At 42.5% G+C, this 18,216-nt stretch overlaps 1 protein-coding gene across 1 annotated transcript in view; it reads right to left on the bottom strand.

Moving 5' to 3' along the window:
* Positions 1–9,849: 9,849 nt before the first annotated feature.
* Positions 9,850–18,216, bottom strand: part of gnaz (guanine nucleotide binding protein (G protein), alpha z polypeptide) — a gene marked incomplete at its 3' end in the record, with an annotated part of 12,966 nt that continues 4,599 nt past the window's right edge. The window contains exon 2 of the mRNA XM_080847113.1: positions 9,850–10,194. Within this exon, the coding sequence (XP_080703239.1) occupies positions 9,850–10,194 (345 nt within the window). The remainder of the gene's footprint in view (positions 10,195–18,216) is intronic.

Genomic DNA, 18,216 nt, shown 5'->3' with positions numbered 1-18,216 from the left:
ACAAATAAAAAAAAAACTCACGTTATTCCCAAACTACTCGCTTACCGTTAGCTAACGTTAGATATGGCTAACCAATAGAAGGCAGCTAAAAATGAAGTTCAGAAAGACCGCTGCCTATATGTAATGCTTGGCGATAATCTGCATGACGGAATCAAACAAATAACGTATTTGTACTCACGTAAATTATCTTTTCTGACGGTTTGTTGATTCTATAATACTAATTTGGGCATACTGACCGTAAGTAAACGTAAGGTATCAGCTACAGTATCTCAGTCACTGTTAGCTGCATCAGTTTCGTCCCCGAGTCACCATAGCAACCGCCTTGCCTGCCAGGCCTATACATCACGTGTGAAATGACACCACCTTCACTGCCCCTTCTTTCACTCGTTCCTTCTCCCATGAAGTCAAAAACATTACCCTGTTACATAGCCTATTGATATAACAGCAATTGAATATTAATAATATTTCCAAAAAGTGATATTCTCGGCCTCATATGATCGAACATTTAGTTCCTTTTAAAATAATTCTGTGGAAAGCACATTCCTCTCAACTCTGACAGTCATCATGTTACATCAAAGAAGGCAGTCAAACGCTTTAATTTGTCCTGTAAAATAATAGAATTAATTCCATATTATACTTTTCCATCTTTTATATTGCGGGGGGGGTGGGGGGGGGGGGGGGGGGGGGGGGGGTAATGGATGTACTCTCCAGCAGGTGGCGTTAGTGCATTAAAAAATAAGGCTGGTCATTGAGGCTTTTTTTTACTGTGTGGGCTCATTTAATCTATCCATTCACATATCGGTCTATGTATGTATCTAACTGTTTATCTGTATATCTGTCTGTCTGTCTGTCTTTGTATTTGTTGGTGTGTCTTGGCAATAAAGTTTATCGCATATCTCAGTTGTAACAATACTTTCATCCTGTAGGTGGCGTTAGTGGGACAGAAATTGCACTCATAACATGGATTGCTGTGTCATGCCAAGCATGTTAGATTGTGCCCTCCTTTCCGCTGCATGACTGCATGTGCGTGGCACACTCTGTGGGAGGAATACTAACCAGTTGAGATCCAGTCATTTACAAACGCCCGTGATAGAGCGAAGAGAAGCTCTCCTGACCGTTTGCATTCGCATCTGCTCTTTATGCGCTGCTGAAACAATGTGGAGGCCATTTTTCTTTTTTAGAAGCGCTGCTGTAGTGTATTGGTAGAAAGGGAAATGCTCCAAAGCCTTGAGACATTAGGAGAGGTCCATGGCTGGGTCAGTGTCACAGCGCACTGGCTGTCTTCTTAATGGCTGTTGAAGCCCTGATCGGAGTGAGATGGTGGCTCTCCTTTCGCCCTCAGTGCTATTCCATTTCAGAAGCACTAATCGATGATGCAGGCCCTGCAGGATAGCCAAGAAAGCCCAATTGATTTGACCCAAACTTTAATTCCCATTAATTACCACCCAGCCTGCAAATAGCCATGGATGGCAGAAGATTGGCATCAGAGAGGGAATACCTTCATGTGTGTGTCCAGTGTAGAGGGAATGCTCTCGTGTGTGTATGTCATTTCCTGTGAGACTTATTTAATAATAGGTGCTTCGTGACAGATCTGCAGCCGGATGATCATGTGTCATGGTCTAATTTGACATGTCCTGTTTAAGATTATTGGTGTGTCTAGAAAGTGTTGGATGAAAGCAATAACAAATGGACGATCTGTGTCAGTTTGTATTTCCTGAGTTTTTCTATTTTATGCGATGTATGAGATCTGTGGACAAAAGAGTATAATTGTTATGAGGAGCAATCTTTAAAACAGAGGTTGTCTATCTTACTCAATGACTCATACACCTACTATTTTCTCTTGTTGTGGTCCCCCTTTATGTAGACACTACACATGGGAAACACACAGGTTTTCTGATTTAAAAGGGGAGATCTTATATTTTAACACCAGTGGCCTGTGACTGTTGCCCTACTCCAGTTATTTTATCTCAATTTGTGCATTTCACTTTATAGCTCTAGTGGTATCTTTTTTCCAGCTCATCTCCTTCAGTGAGCTCCTCATGACTGTCACAAGGTCTAATTCTAGCTGGCCCTTCTTCGCCCAGCTTACTGGGTTATTCATTCACCTAGTTATGTTTTCACAACATTGTACAATGTGTACAACATCCACGACAAAAACCCACTGTTTCACTGAAAAACCAAATGAGGAATCTAATTGTGCCATGGAAAAGTTGGAAGAAAGATGGGTCCAGAAAAGAACCTTTCTGAAGAAAGAAAGAAAAGACTCTCTGATAATGCGTAAAATCATGTGACAGCTTTTTTCACAGTACCTGCAGAACAATAATTTGCCATTCCTGCTAGTAATTGGATTACTGTAATTTAGATAATGAACTCAGCAAGGTTAAAATACGTATGACATTAAATGTTCTGGCTGTACTCAGAAATTGACAGGACTTTAAGAAACAGGACAATCAAATAATCCCATTACTGAATCAGGGTTGGACCACAAAGTAGAATGCTTAAAAGCTTAAAAAAAGATACCACTAGATTCTCTGCCTTTACTTGCTTCTCCTAGTTTGTTTTTGTCTCTCCGTCTCCCTCTACAGGAACTGGAGTCTGGATCTGCTGCTATACAGCCGCGGAAATAATTAAGAGACCACTTCAAAATTATCAGTTTCTCTGGTTTTACTATTTATTGGTATGTGTTAAAGTAAAATATACATTTTTGTTTTATTCTATAACCTACTGGCAACATTCCTACCAAATTTCAAATTAAAATATTGTCATTTAGATCATTTATTTGCAGAAAAATGACAATTGGTCAAAATAGCAAAAAAGATGCAGTGTCTTCAGATCTCGAATAATGCAAAGAAAACAAGCTCATATTCATTTTTAAACTACACAATACTAATGCTTTAACTTAGGAAGAGTTCAAAAATCAATATTTGGTGGAATAACCTTGATTTAAAATCACAACTTTCATGTGTCTTGGCATGCTCTCCACCAGTCTTTCACATTGCCGTTGGGTGACTTTATGCTACTCCTGGCGCAAGAATTCAAGCAGCTCGGCTTCTTTGCATGGCTTGTGACCATCCATCTTCCTCTTGATCTCTTCTCAGAGTTGGGGAACATTGTCAGAGCAAAAGGAAGCAAGTTTTTCTTCCGGGACAACGTTGTACTTTGCCTGGCTGAGGTTTGTAAAAGACCATAAGGATTGAACCAAAGCGGACTGGAGGTTCTTCTAAGTTCGTCTTCTCTGATGAGTCCAATTTCACAGTAGGTGCAAGACTCTGTGGCTTGTAGGCCTCTCCAGGTCTCCGTCTAACCATCAGACGACCATGTGTTGGGCAAAGCTGAAAATTTGACTCATCAGAGAAGACGAACTAAGAAGAACCTCCAGTCCGCTTTGGTTCAATCCTTATGGTCTTTTACAAACCTCAGCCAGGCAAAGTACAACGTTGTCCCAGAAGAAAAACTTGCTTCCTTTTGCTCTGACAATGTTCCCCAACTCTGAGAAGTGTTTTTTCCAGCAGGGCAATGCTCAATGCCACACAGCCAGGCCAGTAAAGGTGTGGATGGAGTACCACCAGATCAGGACCCTGTCATGGCCAGCCTAATTTCGAGACCTATATCCCATAAAAAAACCTCTGAAATGTGATCAAGAGGAAGATGGATGGTCACGAGCCATGAAAAGAAGCCGAGCTGCTCGAATTCTTGCGCCAGGAGTAGCATAAAGTCACCCAACGGCAATGTGAAAGACTGGTGGAGAGCATGACAAGACGAGAAAGTTGTGATTTTAAATCAAGGTTATTCCACCAAATATTGATTTCTGAACTCTTCCTAAGTTAAAGCATTAGTATTGTGTAGTTTAAAAATGAATATGAGCTTGTTTTCTTTGCATTATTCGAGATCTGAAGACACTGCATCTTTTTTGCTATTTTGACCAATTGTCATTTTTCTGCAAATAAATGATCTAAATGACAATATTTTTATTTGAAATTTGGTAGGAATGTTGCAAGTAGGTTATAGAATAAAACAAAAATGTATATTTTACTTTAACACATACCAATAAATAGTAAAACCAGAGGAACTGATCATTTTTAAGTGGTCTCTTAATTTTTTCCGCGGCTGTATGTCTGAGCTTTATGTCCACACTTCCTGGTCCTGCCTCTCTTTACCTGTTTCCTGGTCCTGCATGTCAACAAGCCTAAACCTGATTTCAGTTTCTAAATACCTACCTGCCTATTCTAAGTGTTTTCCTGTTTTGCCTTCTGTGTCGACCTCTGCCTGTTCTGTCTGATGGTGCCTCTGCCTGAAGATTTTGTACTGCTGCCTAGTCTGTTTTGGAATCTGTTCTTTTTTGACATAGACCCTAAAGAATCTGTTCTTTCGCAATTTGGGCTTTTTGTATTGGATTACCCTGCCCATATCTTGGGAATATTTTCTGGACTGAGCTTCTGTGACTGCTCTTTATCTTTTTGGATCAGGACCCTGGACTGTATTGCTTTTGATGCCTTGTCTCCTATTAAACCTCCAACTGAGCCAACCTAGTGTTGTGCATTTGGGTCCTCTCTTTTTCATTTCATGACATCGTTCTGGCCAAAATATGGACCCCACTGACACTAACCCCACATGGAGGAGCTTGGGGTGGTGACTCATATTCAGGACAGGCTGCGTGCTGAAACTTTAGGCTCCACAGACTTGGAACGGCAGAAAGCAGAATGCATGATGAGAAAAAGGACAATTTATTTAAAGGCTTGGCTTACGGTAGTTCCAGATGTGGTGATTTTCTTCTGAGACTTAAGCTTAGTAGGGGCATGCAAGTCTTGCTCGATTTGACCAGTTCCTGTGTCAGCTATCGCTATCCTGCTAGCTCCCTGAGTCAGCTAGCTTCAGGCCTTTTAGCCCCTTGCCTGATCCAGTTACTGAGCCAACCAGCCTCCGGCCCAGAACCCCAGGTAGTTCAAATGGGCCAACTTTGTCTCTAGCCAGCTTCTCAGTTTGCTAGCCCACAGCTTGCTAGCCCCAAGTCAACCTCCCAGGCTGCAAGTGACCAGCCAGATAGCCTCAAGCCTGATTCTTTCATGTCAGTGCTGTAGGTCACAACTCCCTTCAGCTCAGTAGCTCTAGAACCAGGGACATTAGCTCTAGATCAGGGGCAGGGCCCCCTACTCCAGATTCAAACTTAGAGAAATGATTCCTTGCAGTGGGGCTCCCAGCTCTAGATCCAGTCACCACAGGGACAGTTGTGCTGACTCCTAAATCCCTAAGAGTCACCATAGTAAACTTGTCTGGCATGGCTATCAGACCATTCACCAGAGGAAAGCATGGCTCTCAACGACATCATGCACCTCAGCTACCCAGCGCCTTGGCCACTCAGCAGCCCAACACCAATAGAGTTCCGGCTGCACAGTGCAATGGAAGTCCAGTTGCCTGGCAGATGTCTTGTTTGTTCCTAAGCCTATCCGTGATTCTGTTCCGAAGTTGACCGTCACCTCTTGTGTACCTGACCCTATTCCTGAATCGTCTAACGCCCTGCTTGTTGCTCAGTCTGTTCCAGAGTTTACTGACGCCCTACCTGTTGTCGAATCTGCTGATGCCTTGCATGTTGAGCCTGTTCACGAGGAGACTGGCACCTTACCTGTTGCTGAACCTGTCATTGAGTTCCTGTTGCCAAGTTGGTTCCTGATCCTGAGTCTAATCCCAAGTCTGGTCCTGAGTTGGCCGATGTCCAGCCTGTATCTGAGTGCGACCCTGAGCATGTTCCTGAACTTGAGTTTACTTCTGTTCTCGAGTCAGTTCCTGTTCCTACGCTTGAGACTGTTTCTGCACCTGCGCCTCAGTCTGTCTGCCTTGCCTCCGGGACATCCACCAAGGGTCTCAGGCTGTTGTGCTCTTTGGTCGTCTGGACATTTGTCCCTCTCCCTGACCCCCGTTACCCAGCTTGGTTTGCACTTTTTGTTTGTTCTGAAGCGATGCCAGGAGGCATTCCTTGAAGGGAGGGTACAGTCAGACTTTGCCTAACTTCCTCCTCCTAGTTTGTTTTTGTCTCTCTGTCTCCCTCAACAGGAACTGGAGTGTGTATCCTTGTTTTCTGTGTGTCGTTTGCCCTGCCTCTCTCTACCTGTATCTTGGTCCTGCGTGTCAATCAGCCTCAATCAGCCTATTCCGTTGGCTTTAAATAGTAACTTGCATGCTTGCTTCTCTGCGAGAACGTTCTAGTCTGTCAAGGTGGTCACTGCCTTCCTGACCTTTCTTCTGCCTGACTGTTGTAAGTCTTTGCCTTCTGTGTTAACCTCTGCCTGTTCTGTCTGAAGTTGCCTCTGCCTGAAGATTTTTTTACTGCTGCCTGGTCTGCTTTCTGTTTTGGAATCAGTTCTTTTGCGATTTGGGCTTTTTGTGTTGGATAACCCTGCCCATTTCTTGGGAATAGTTTCTTGAATCCTATTAACCCTCCATCTGAGCCATTGTAGTACTGTGCATTTGGTATCCCTTTCTTGTTTTGTGATATTCGAGGGAGTGTCTTTGGTTAATAAAGCTCTATAGACACTGTTAACATCTCTCTCTCTCTCCCTCTCTCTTTCTTTCTTTCCTTTTTCTTTTATGAACAAAAAAAGGCTTGGGTTATGAAATACAACATACAAAATGTGATTGCCATCCTATTTGAATTACAAATGAAGGCATGCCTGTAAGAAATAGAATTTGAGGAATTCTAAGTTAACAGTCTGGTTCTAGGTTTGATATAGCAAGGCTCTGCATTTTTAGATACCAAAGATTTCAGAGACAAAATAAAAATGTAACATGTTCAGTTACTATTAGCATAAATGCATGTGTTAATAACAACATAATTGCACTTCACTCTTGATCTGGTCATTGAATTTCCAAATAGTATTACCTACGTAGGTTAGCATACTGCACTAGTGAGAATTTTTTTAAACACATATGACCTAAAATGTGTCCCTCAAGCACATTGACCTGTAATCGGTCAGGTCAGAGGTTCCAGGTATGTGAGGCCGGTGCTGCTTAAAGACACCATGTTGTGGTAATGACCCATGATATAATTGCAGATAATTACACCATAGAGAGAGTGTTGCTTTGCTGGGGTTCTTCAGCTCTGCATCACCATGGATTTCAGCACGGAACAGTGGCCTGCAGCTTCTTCCAATAAATCATTCAAAGCCCACAGTGCCGTGAGCATAACTTCCTCTCAACCTCCCTGCACAGAACTCCCCTCCAGCTTTCAGGTGGAATTGTAAGTTATAAGAGGGAGTAATGAAAGCTTTAAGTTTATGTTCACCTTCAAATGAAGCCTCGATGATAGTTTAGTGGTCCATAAAAAGCACATTTGGCAAGTGGCTGTCCTACTGTTGCCAAGTGACTACATATGTGATATCTGATTTAAAGGAAATAAACACTGACACAATCAGATGAAGTGTTCTTAGAATTTGCAATGTCTAAATCCTCCATCATTTATTTAATGATAACGCCAAGCCACTTCAAATGATTATCAAAATTGGGCATAAGTTGAATGTGAATCTCATATTTATCACTTAAAAAGTATGAAAATTATAACCATTGGTGTAAATGAAATAATGGCACTGCTATTGGTCAATGTAATGGAGCGAGGTGCACATTTCAGTTCTGGTTATGTAGGGATACAGAATAAATGTCTTTGATGGAATATATATGAACAGCTGTATATTAATGAGAACCATGGCAGTGCAGAAGTAACACATTCACACACAAACACATATACGCCAACCCTGCCCAAAACTACCTCACAAAAACATCTTTAGCCCAGGCACAATTTGCATAATTATTTTTATTCACTATTATTGTTCTTTTTTTTGTAATATATATTATTTTTTTTTCTAAACCGTTCAGGTTGTTGTTGTTGTTGTCGTTGTTGCTGCTGCTGTTGTTGTTTTAAGTGGACATCCTGTCAAGTCAAGCCTGAAGCCCTTAGCAGAGAGGTGAGTGCGTCCTTAGAGTCCTCACAGATGGACAGGGGGAGGGAAGGTTGAACTGGCCGGTCCCCTCGTTTCTTCCTTCTCTTGTTTTTTTTTTCCTTTTGCTGCCTCTATCGTTCTTACTTCAGCCCGTCCTAATGGTTCCTCAATTTGCTCCTCACAAAAGAGTTGACCCTCACAGAATATTTACACAATTTGCCAAGGGACACTGTCCATTCAAACGTGGTGTGTTTTGAAATGAAAGAAATTAGTTTTTCCTTTCTCATATAATATTTTTTCTTCTTTTTTCATGTTTACATCCTCCAGCTTTTATCGCATAGATTATCTATAAGTTCACTTTCCAAGTTGGGGCTTACTGACGGCACAGTTAAGTTCTTTCTTTACTTATACTCTTTTCAATAAATACCTCTCCAAAAACATCTGTACAAGTGTACACAGTGTTCGACTTATAATATATTTGGGGTATGTCTTAACAAACAGACAAATAAAAAAAACTAAAGGAAAACAAGTCCATCTAAATTCTATTGTAACTTTAAAAGTGGCAAAGTAAGAAAATCATGCAACTCTGAGTGCTTCTCTCAGTACAAACCAAAAGAATAACATGATTTGTGGGCCTGTTTTATTTACATTAAAATTGGCACAGTTAATTTTAGTTTGGAAACTGGAATGGTCTGTGCTATTCAACACTATCCAGTGCTAACACTCATTTTGAAATCTTCACACTGGCTTTGAAAGGCAGGACTGATGAGTACCTTAAAACAACACTTTAAAAAGAAATAAAACATTAAATGGTCAACTGAAAAAAACCTCTTGCCTTGACAATACAGTGTATGGAAAAAAAATTATAAAACAATTTTCTGAAGCTCTAAACCGTTACTATGGAGCCTTTGGAATGGAGTCAGCTGACATGACCTCTGTTTTCCATGATGTTGACAATCCAGTGGTAGCCCCCATCTTCAATCAGGAGAGACTGTGTTTTAAAACTCTTCTTAAACTCTTCTTTTTTTAAAATATCATCTCACAAAGCAGCTTCACTCCACTATGGGAAATAAAAACACTGTGAAAGACGGAGTGAAACCAAAGGTGGGGTAGGGATAAGGGAGGGGGGATGAAGTGCTCCTGCTGCATCCACAGTTTGGCAGCACAATCACTCGGAGAAGGGTGGGGTGGGGGATGGGGGTGGAGTAGGGGGTAGGTGAGTGGCTTGACTTTAATTTCCAGTGTTTCCATGTCAAAAAGGTGCTTGACTTTTGGTCCTTGTGTGTGAACAAACATAAAGTCGAGTGGCTTGTGTGTGTGTGTGTGTGTGTGTGTGTGTGTGTGTGTGTGTGTGTGTGTGTGTGTGTCTGTATGTGTGCATGCATGCACCCATATTTGTGTGTGCATGTGTGTGTGTGCATCTGTGGGTGTCTCTACATAAGCATATATTCATTCAGTGCAAACACATTTATGTCAACCTTGTAAAAATCTGTCTGGACCCTTGGGCTTTCTGCATCAATCACTCAAACAAGATGGTTGCTGTCCCATCACTCCTCCCTCACCCACGCCCTTGACAACCCACCCATCACATTTGACCTTGAGAGAGAAAGAGAGATGGACAAGTCAGACAACAGAGCTTTATCATACTCATTCTGGGTTGCATCTCCTTGTTTTCTTGTTTTAGTCCTCTCTCTCTCTTTCTTTCTCTCTTCTTCATCAGTGGGAAGGCTTTTTGCAGACAGCCTCCCTAACCCAGTAGTAGCAGTTAACTGCACCATCACGACCACCACCACCAACTCCCATCCATGCACACACACCAATTCACCCAACCCCCTGCCCTCAACCTCTCAACGCCTCATGCCCCTCCAGCCCCCGCCCCCCACCCCCCACCCCCCAACACCCCAATAAAAGTCCCCAAGTTCTAGCAGAGGCCTATATACTTGAGATTGTTCTGGATGATGACGTCCGTGACAGCATCGAACACAAACTGGATGTTGCTGGTGTCGGTGGCACAGGTGAAGTGTGAGTAGATCTCCTTGGTCTCCTTGTTGCGGTTGAGGTCCTCGAACTGGCGCTGCACGTAGACGGCTGCCTCCTCATAGGTGTTCTGGCCCTTGTAGTCGGCAAAGCAGACGGTCAGCGGGATGCGCTTGATCTTCTCGGCCAGCAGGTCCTTCTTGTTGAGGAAGAGAATGAGCGAGGTGTTGGTGAACCAGTTGTTGTTGCAAATGGAGTCGAAGAGGCGCAAGCTCTCCGCCATGCGACTCTGAGAATGGGAGAAGGTTGGAAAGAGGAAGGAGGAAAGGAGAGGGAGAATAAAAGGGGGGGAACAAAAAGAGAGGAAAAAAACAGTCGTTTAACCAAGCGCAACTTCCAAACTGATTAGGTAAAAGCCACTTGTACCGGGCAGGCAGAGATAGGCACAGATTTATACCTAAAATACACCACATCTAAGTCTTCTCAACCCTTAACTCACAAACCTTGGTGTCACTTTCAACGTGCAGCTCCATTTCCCAAAAAGAAATGGGAGCAATAATTTAGCACTGAGGACACTGTGACTTGGTGTTTTCAGAATCTGTGCATCAGGGTCAGAAGCAGTCATTTACGTTTGAGGCAGAATGAGATGAGGAGCCCAACACAAAGACCATTCACATATCAAATTGGACTCTACAGTTTACAATCAGTTATTTAATCCAGTTTTATGTGTAGTGAGTTAGTGAGGTATGTGCAAACTTAATAGTAACATAGAAAATAAAACTAGAAATTCTCTTTTGTCTTTCTTTAATCTTTTCTCTTTTTCTACCTTTTGGGATCCCCTTGGGTCCAGTATTCAGGTTAGCCGTAACATTCTTGAATATAGCAAGAACAAACCAGGCCACTCCTTGGTGTAAATGATAACACTGCAATTGACCCAGCACAGGGCTAGCCAGGTCTGCACTCTGCACACTGTCTTGTGTTTTGTCAACACGCCCAAGGAGCTTAATTCAGACAGAAACCCTTCATCTCTATCACTACCCCCTCACTTTCTCTCTCTCTTTCTCTTCCTATGTTCCTCAGCCATAATTCCCTCTTACTCCTCATTTCTTGGTATACGTTTACTGTGACTACTACAAAATCCAAAGAAGCTGAGAAAATAGTGTAGTCACACAGAGCCAATTAATCTTTCCATTCCGGGGATATGATAATAATCTGTATTTACACAAACATGAATATAAACAACAATATAATCAGTTTTAATCATTACACGGCTTGACGGGTTTGACAATAAAGGCCTATGTGTTCTGAATACACCCTTTCCATCTTCTGTAAACTTAGAGTGGATGACAAATCATCCACAAAATGTGGTCAAATTTATGGACAGTCGAGTTTTCTCACAAATGAAGTCATAACTCCAGCTCCTTCACTGCTGCCTCAGCGCATGCTAAGCTAAGCTGAACGAGCACATTCAGCAGCTCAGCTCCACAGTGACAACACATGCCTGCTGAGAGCAACCTGCCTTTCAAGCCAAACACGTGGGTGGCGATGACAAGTCCACCTAACCTCTGCCACCACAAAGCCACCACAGAACACGCTAGGCACCAACTCACTGCTCCCGTTCTCCTCCACCTTCGTCTGTATGAGTTGGGTATTTCATTTGTCTGGTCTTGTGGGTGCTAAAAAATGTCATAGCTCTGCAACCAAACTGCCGGACTTCAGGTCATGAGCTGTAATTTCGGCAAACCCCCACCCCTGCTGTCCCAGAACAAGCCCTACCTCTAAGATTTGTAACCATCATATCCTTTCCGACGAGGAGACCAGCCAAGAAGGAGAGGGCCTCACATAAACTTTTTACATTGTCAGTCATAGGGCATGGAGAGAGAAAAACACATTCACACGAGGGTCACACACTCACACACATACACACAGATCCCTTCACTTCAACAGTCTCACAAAGCAATATCTGTCACAAGTGAAGCACCCTCCTGAACTTGAGATGACATCCATGTCGTGACGCCAGTGAACTGCTCCATATAATGTGTATACTGTATGCTGCTGTATAGAAAGCTTGAGGCAAATATTATGCAATACAAGCCCCTTATTTTTAGCTGTCAATGCAGGGTGAAAATAAGGTGCCATCCATAAACTCTGCAATGGCTTTCTGTGAAGCCTCCATCATAAGACTGACATCACCATGTCATAAACATGTCATGAAAGATGGCATACACAGTCAATAGTCAGGCTCTATCATAACAGTCAGTGTCAAGTGATCCAACACCATTATTATTATTATTATATTATTATATTACCTGTAATTATCATGACATTCATTGAGGCTATGACAACTTTTACAATGACACATATATAACAAGGTTATTCAGGTCAGTGTTATGGAGGGTTCGACTAAAGCTAGCAACCTATATCACACCCTGCATGGGTTCTGTCGGAGGATTCCACTACCAGCGTCCCCCCCCCCCCCGTCCCCCCCCCCCCCGGTGAATTAAACTGATGCATATGTGAGCGCTCCCCTTCCAAAGTCCAGGCTCTCCATCACGGCGCCTCCTGCTGGGCATCCTCTCGGGGACGCGGGCTGAATGGATCCTCCACGGCCCCTGATAAATGTCCCCCGAGCTCAGGAACAACAGGCGCTCCCAGGGAATAACAAACAACCACAGCACCACTGCCCCCCAGTGCCAAGATAAGTGTGTGTGCAAATATACACACCAGCAGAATACTGAATACAGTACAGCAGTTCACAACATATGACAGGATGTGGATATTGACAAAAATGAACCCACTGATCAACTGGTCAGTCATAGGGGTTTGTGTGTTTGTGTGTTTGTGTGCGTGATTGCTTGATTTAGCCAAAGCTTTTAACCAGAGTGACTTTCAGCACAGCACAGGCATACATTTTTATTAGCAGTGTGCTTCCTGGGTGCTGAAGCCATGATCTACCTAAATGCAGAGTAAAATTAATTTAAAAATAATAATAATTGTGGCCTGACACAAAAGAAATGAGTTGGAATGGGGAATATGCCACACATCTCAAAAAGAAACTGGATAGCGAATCCCATGGTTTCTGACAGTTTCAAAGTAAGGCCACCCGAAAAATCTTGGCGGCCATTTTATAGGGACCACTTTCCTGCTTGAGACCAATGATTATGACGGGCGATGAATACTATATAAGATATTTAATGAATTTGCATATTAAGCCTTATTGTAATTGGCCAGGTTCTAATCATCAACACTTACTATAAAATACGATAGAGGAACAAGTTTCAATATTTGAAAACATTTATATATATCAAGCAAACTCTAGCTATATAACAAGGTTTATGAAAACTTGAAATTACCATAAGGCTTAATATGCAAATTCATTAAATATCTTATATCTAATATTCATCGCCCGTCATAATCATTGGTCTCAAGCAGGAAAGTGGTCCCTACAAAATGGCTGCCACGATGCCTCACTTTGATACCATAAGATGAGCTATCCAGTTTCTTTTTGAGATCAGTGACCCCTGCCCTATACAGTCAGGCCCCTGTATCCGCAGGACATACGTTCTGGTTCTACCACTGATAGCCGAAACCATCGATAGTGGCGCACACCATCTATAACTTGTTTTTTGTGTACATTTATACTTATGATTAAGTTGAATTTATTAATTGTACACAACAAGACATCAGCAACAAAAACTTATAATAAAATAAAACAATTATAACAATATGCAGTAATAAAAATTATGTGAATGTGGTCTCTCTCTCTCTCTCTCTCTCTCTCTCTCTCTCTCTGGCGTTTTTGCTTAACCCTTTACCCTTCCTCCCGTTCCTCCTTTCGTTACGTCCTAGCCCCTCCCTTTGATGAACAAATGAAGGAAACAAAATCGTAATGCAACGAGGATGGAGGAATCAAGGACAGACATAAATGAGATGTGGAAAGGCTACCCTGAGTTTTCCACACAATATTAAATGAAACTGAAACAGTAGTTAGTGAATCAGCGGATAAGGGGAGTTCCACTGATCTTATCTCAGGGTTGAACACTAAACATGCTGTAGCCGTTAAGCCAAAGCATAGATTTTATAAAGGTAATGTATCTAGCAGACAGCTTACAAAGACACCCAGCAGCAAACAGCAACGCTAACCACTGTACTACCAACACCTATTATCATTTCAGCTCCAAGGGAATTAAACCTGCTATGACCCTAAGTATTATTAACACATTCTTCCACTGGTTCATTCATAAAGTAGGAATATATATAAGCCTGCCTGTGGTTAGCCTAGCTCTTACAAACATTTTTGAATGGACAGCCAGGCCTTAGGTCAGGCTGTTTGAGTAATATGCCTGAGAGGGTACCAAGAGAGATGGAGTTCAGTATCGGAACGCAGAAAACATCTGTCACGCGTCAGGTCCTTTCACTCAGCCTGCATCCATCACCACACAGGGAAGGTATTGGTTATAGTCTCGTATCTGACACATATCTGCAATGTTAAACACGTAATATATCAGACTGAAAGCCAAAAGTGTTTTAAGTGACCCTATCCCTAAATCTCGTTAGGTCAATACGTCAAGCTACAAAAAAAATGCACCATTATCTAAGATGTGCAGGCCTATTTCTGCCTCCTGGGAGGTATTTCTATGCACAATCTGAGATGGTCTAAGGAATCAGATTGTATGCTATTCATGTAAATGTATGTTAGGCTGCGGGGAGAATATATGTTGGAACAGTGTGGGCGCGTGTGTGTGTGTGTGTGTGTGTGTGTGTGTGTGTGTGTGTGTGTGTGTGTGTGTGTGTGTGTGTGCGCATGTTGGAATGGGCCTAGGTCTCATGAAGCATCCATGCATGCATGTGTGTGCATTCAAGCACGTCAAGCATGTGCCAGTCTTTGTGTGTGTGTGGGTGAGTGCCTGTTTCTGTGTGTGCATGTGCGGGTTTGTGTGAATGAGTACATATAAGTGTTGTGTCTGTGTGTGTGTGTGTGTGTGTGTGTGTCTGTGTGTGTCTGTGAGTGTGTGTGTGTGTGTGAGTGTGTGTGTGTGTGTGTGTGTGTGTGTGTGTGTTGTGTGTGTGTGTGAGAGAGAGAGAGAGAGAGAGAAAGTGTAAATGTGTGTGTCTCGGCACGCGCACTGACAGCAGGCATGTGGTGTGTAGCTTCAGCTTGTGACTGAAGGAGGAGCCTGACAGGATGACTGGGTTGCTGTTTTAAAGGTTACACAAAACACTGAGGCGCTCTGAGCAAATCACGAGATCCATCGTGAGAAAGAGAGTGAGTGAGAGAGAGAGAAACATGATGGAGAAATGGAGAGAAGGAGGGAGAGAGAGAGATGATTGAACAGTAAGAGACAGAGACACAGGAATGTGACAATGTGAGAATAGTTGAAATGCCTTTACAAAATGCCTGTGTGTAATAGTCCTACTGAATGTCCAGCAGAGGCTTATTCAGCCACAAACCTCCACAGCAATGCACACATGTGCACTAACTCATAAAGATATACACAGACAGACACACATAGACGTGAACATTAAATATCTGAAGACCTCTGGCTTCTTGGGTAAAACCTCAGCGTATAATTCATTATTGTGTGTTATAAACCAGTGCAGTCTGAAAACTGAGACAGACAGAGGGAGGAAGAGAAAGAGAGAGAGAGAAAAGAATGTAAAAGAATACCACAGACACAGAGAGAGGGACACCGCCACCACTTCCAGAACACATTTCACCCCCTGCCCCCCACCGCCACACACCCAGAAGTGTAGCAGAGCGCTGCATGAGTTCTCCCCACCTTACAATCTCCCTCCAGCTCCTTCCATCCCTCCTCCCTTTCGAGTCCCTCTCCTCTCAGCCTCCATCTCTCTCTCTCTCTCCGTCTCCCTGGGCTCCCTCCAGACTCACAACCCTTAATTAAGCTTAAGTATTAATGAGAAGCTTCCAGAGAGCTCTAATGCTTTGTTTCCAGTAAATACTAATCACTGAAGTGAGGAGACTCCTCTCCAGAACATAATTCTATCTATTCCTCATTCAATACGAGACACTGGGGCTGTGTCTTAACCCACTGATCCAAAAAAAGGGTTAAAAGCGGACAGGGAGAAACCACAGTACATAAATAGCTGCATATAGTGGGTCTGTGTTATGATATATATGTCAGCATGAGGTGTACTTTGAATTTAAAGGGAAAGAGGAGAGATTATCTGATGCCTTAAGATGCTTCTGGTTTAACCAAATATTGTTCCACCTCCTCCCTTGAATGACTCAGCTCCTTCAGCCAAGTCAGTCTGAGACCACTGTAGCATTGCTGAAACATTTAATTCAAAGGCATTATTTTTCTCAAACACCTGAAGCAAAGTCAAAAATGACATTTAATATCAGTTAATGAACAGTACCAGCAGAGTAGTAATTAAATAACATTGCTAACATGATTTTATCAAGCTGATGCTCTATTTTGACTTTGAGTTTTAATTTAAAAAAGATGATAAATATGAATTTGCCCCAGAACACACACTTATACATACACACACACACACAGCGAGAGAGAGAGAGTGAGAGAGAGAGAGAGAGAGAGAGAGAGAGGCGCAATCTGCCTGTGCCAGTGACATCCACCTGAGAACCTGCTCTCTCTCTTTCTTTCTCTCCCTCTCTAAAGAACAATTCACTCTCCTCTCCTCCATATCATACCTATATCTCTTCATTGAAGAGACCAGTAACATAGACATGCACACACACACACACACACACACACACACACACACACACACACACACACACACACACACACACACACACACACACACACACACACACACACACACACACACACACACACACACACACACACACACACACACACACACACACACACACAGACACTGCTCATTGTCAACATCCCTGGATTAGGAGCGTTTGCCTTGCCTGTTGCTAGGATACAGTTACCATGGCAACCCTCATTTTTAAGAGAGGGATGGGAGCAACAAAAAAAGAAAAAAAGGACAGACAAAAGGACTGGGGAAAAAAATTAAATCACGCTTCGAAATGTTATCACTATTAACTTAATAAAATGACCCTATGTAATGTTGAAGGCCTACTTTTATTCAAATCAGTACGTGATAGCTTTACTTTGAATATAACAGACACCTGACTTACGTATATGAGGTAGAAGCAGGGCTTAATTTGTGCCAGAACAGAATATGGGACTTCCCAAATTGAGACAAATCTCATAACTTTGCATTTTGATGTTCTTTAAATGGATCGTAATATTTGTCATGGATGGTTATTATTATTATTCAAATAATGGTTTGTTATTAGAGCCTATTTCTTGTCACACAAAAAAAAAAACATGTTAGACGCTTTCAAATATCAGCCTGAAATATTGGTTATTGTTCTCTTTTCGTCACATATGGGATGACCCAGGGCTTCATTGTGCCAGATCCTGCCAGAGCAACATTCGGAACCTTCCAGATTGGGACCAGCACCTATTTGATTGGATAAGTCACTATCAAAACTGTTATGTAATATTTAATGTTATCAGTTTAGTAATTATTTTATTTCCCATTGAGGTTACTTGTATATCACTAGCTTGCCTGTCTTGGATGCATCTCCAATCTGATTTTGTTTAAAAAAAAGAGAGAGAGAGAGAGCGAGAGACATCAATCACTCCGCAGTCATGCATTGGGGCCTGAAGCGTGTGGAGTTTTGTGCACGTCACCAAAGCTTATGTTACTGCGGTTTGAACCTCAGCATCAAGGAGGACATTTAAAAAAAAAAATGACAATCAAATTGAATTTTCCTTAAAGTAGTAGGTCAGTCTGTTTGTTGTGTGTAGGTACCGCGCTGTAATGGGACCAAAGTGGAGAGGAGAAGACCAATAGAATGACAGGCAGAATGCGTCATATAGTTTGGTTTCTTGTTGTTTCCGTGACTTTTTCTCTCCCTTGACCCTCCAGAACAGTACCCCCTCTGTGCTCTGGGACCACCTGATTTACAAATTTTGCAGTGCAGCCAAAACCCAACCCTCCAGTTGTCAGACAACTATTTTACACTGAGTGCAAAATGATGTCCCTCAGTGCTTCAGTGCCTCGACATACTCTGCATGGATAACTGTGTGTGGTCTGGTCTGCCAAAGAGTAAACGTGCAGCCATCCACAACACTTAGAGCCATGCGGTGAAGCTCTCAATCACACCGTTGGGCACTAGTGCCATTCACTCTTACATCTATCAGTCATCTATAAGTCAGCACACGAACTAGCGCTCGACTAGGTCGGCTTAACGTTAATTTGCAGTTCACTGGATGTAAATTACAATCAATCATTTGCGTTTTTT

This window comes from Sprattus sprattus (genome assembly GCF_963457725.1).
Source record: "Sprattus sprattus genome assembly, chromosome: 11".
NCBI classification, from domain to species: domain Eukaryota; kingdom Metazoa; phylum Chordata; class Actinopteri; order Clupeiformes; family Clupeidae; genus Sprattus; species Sprattus sprattus.
Note: the sequence above shows the minus strand (reverse complement) of the source record. Positions and strands in the feature narration are given on the sequence as shown.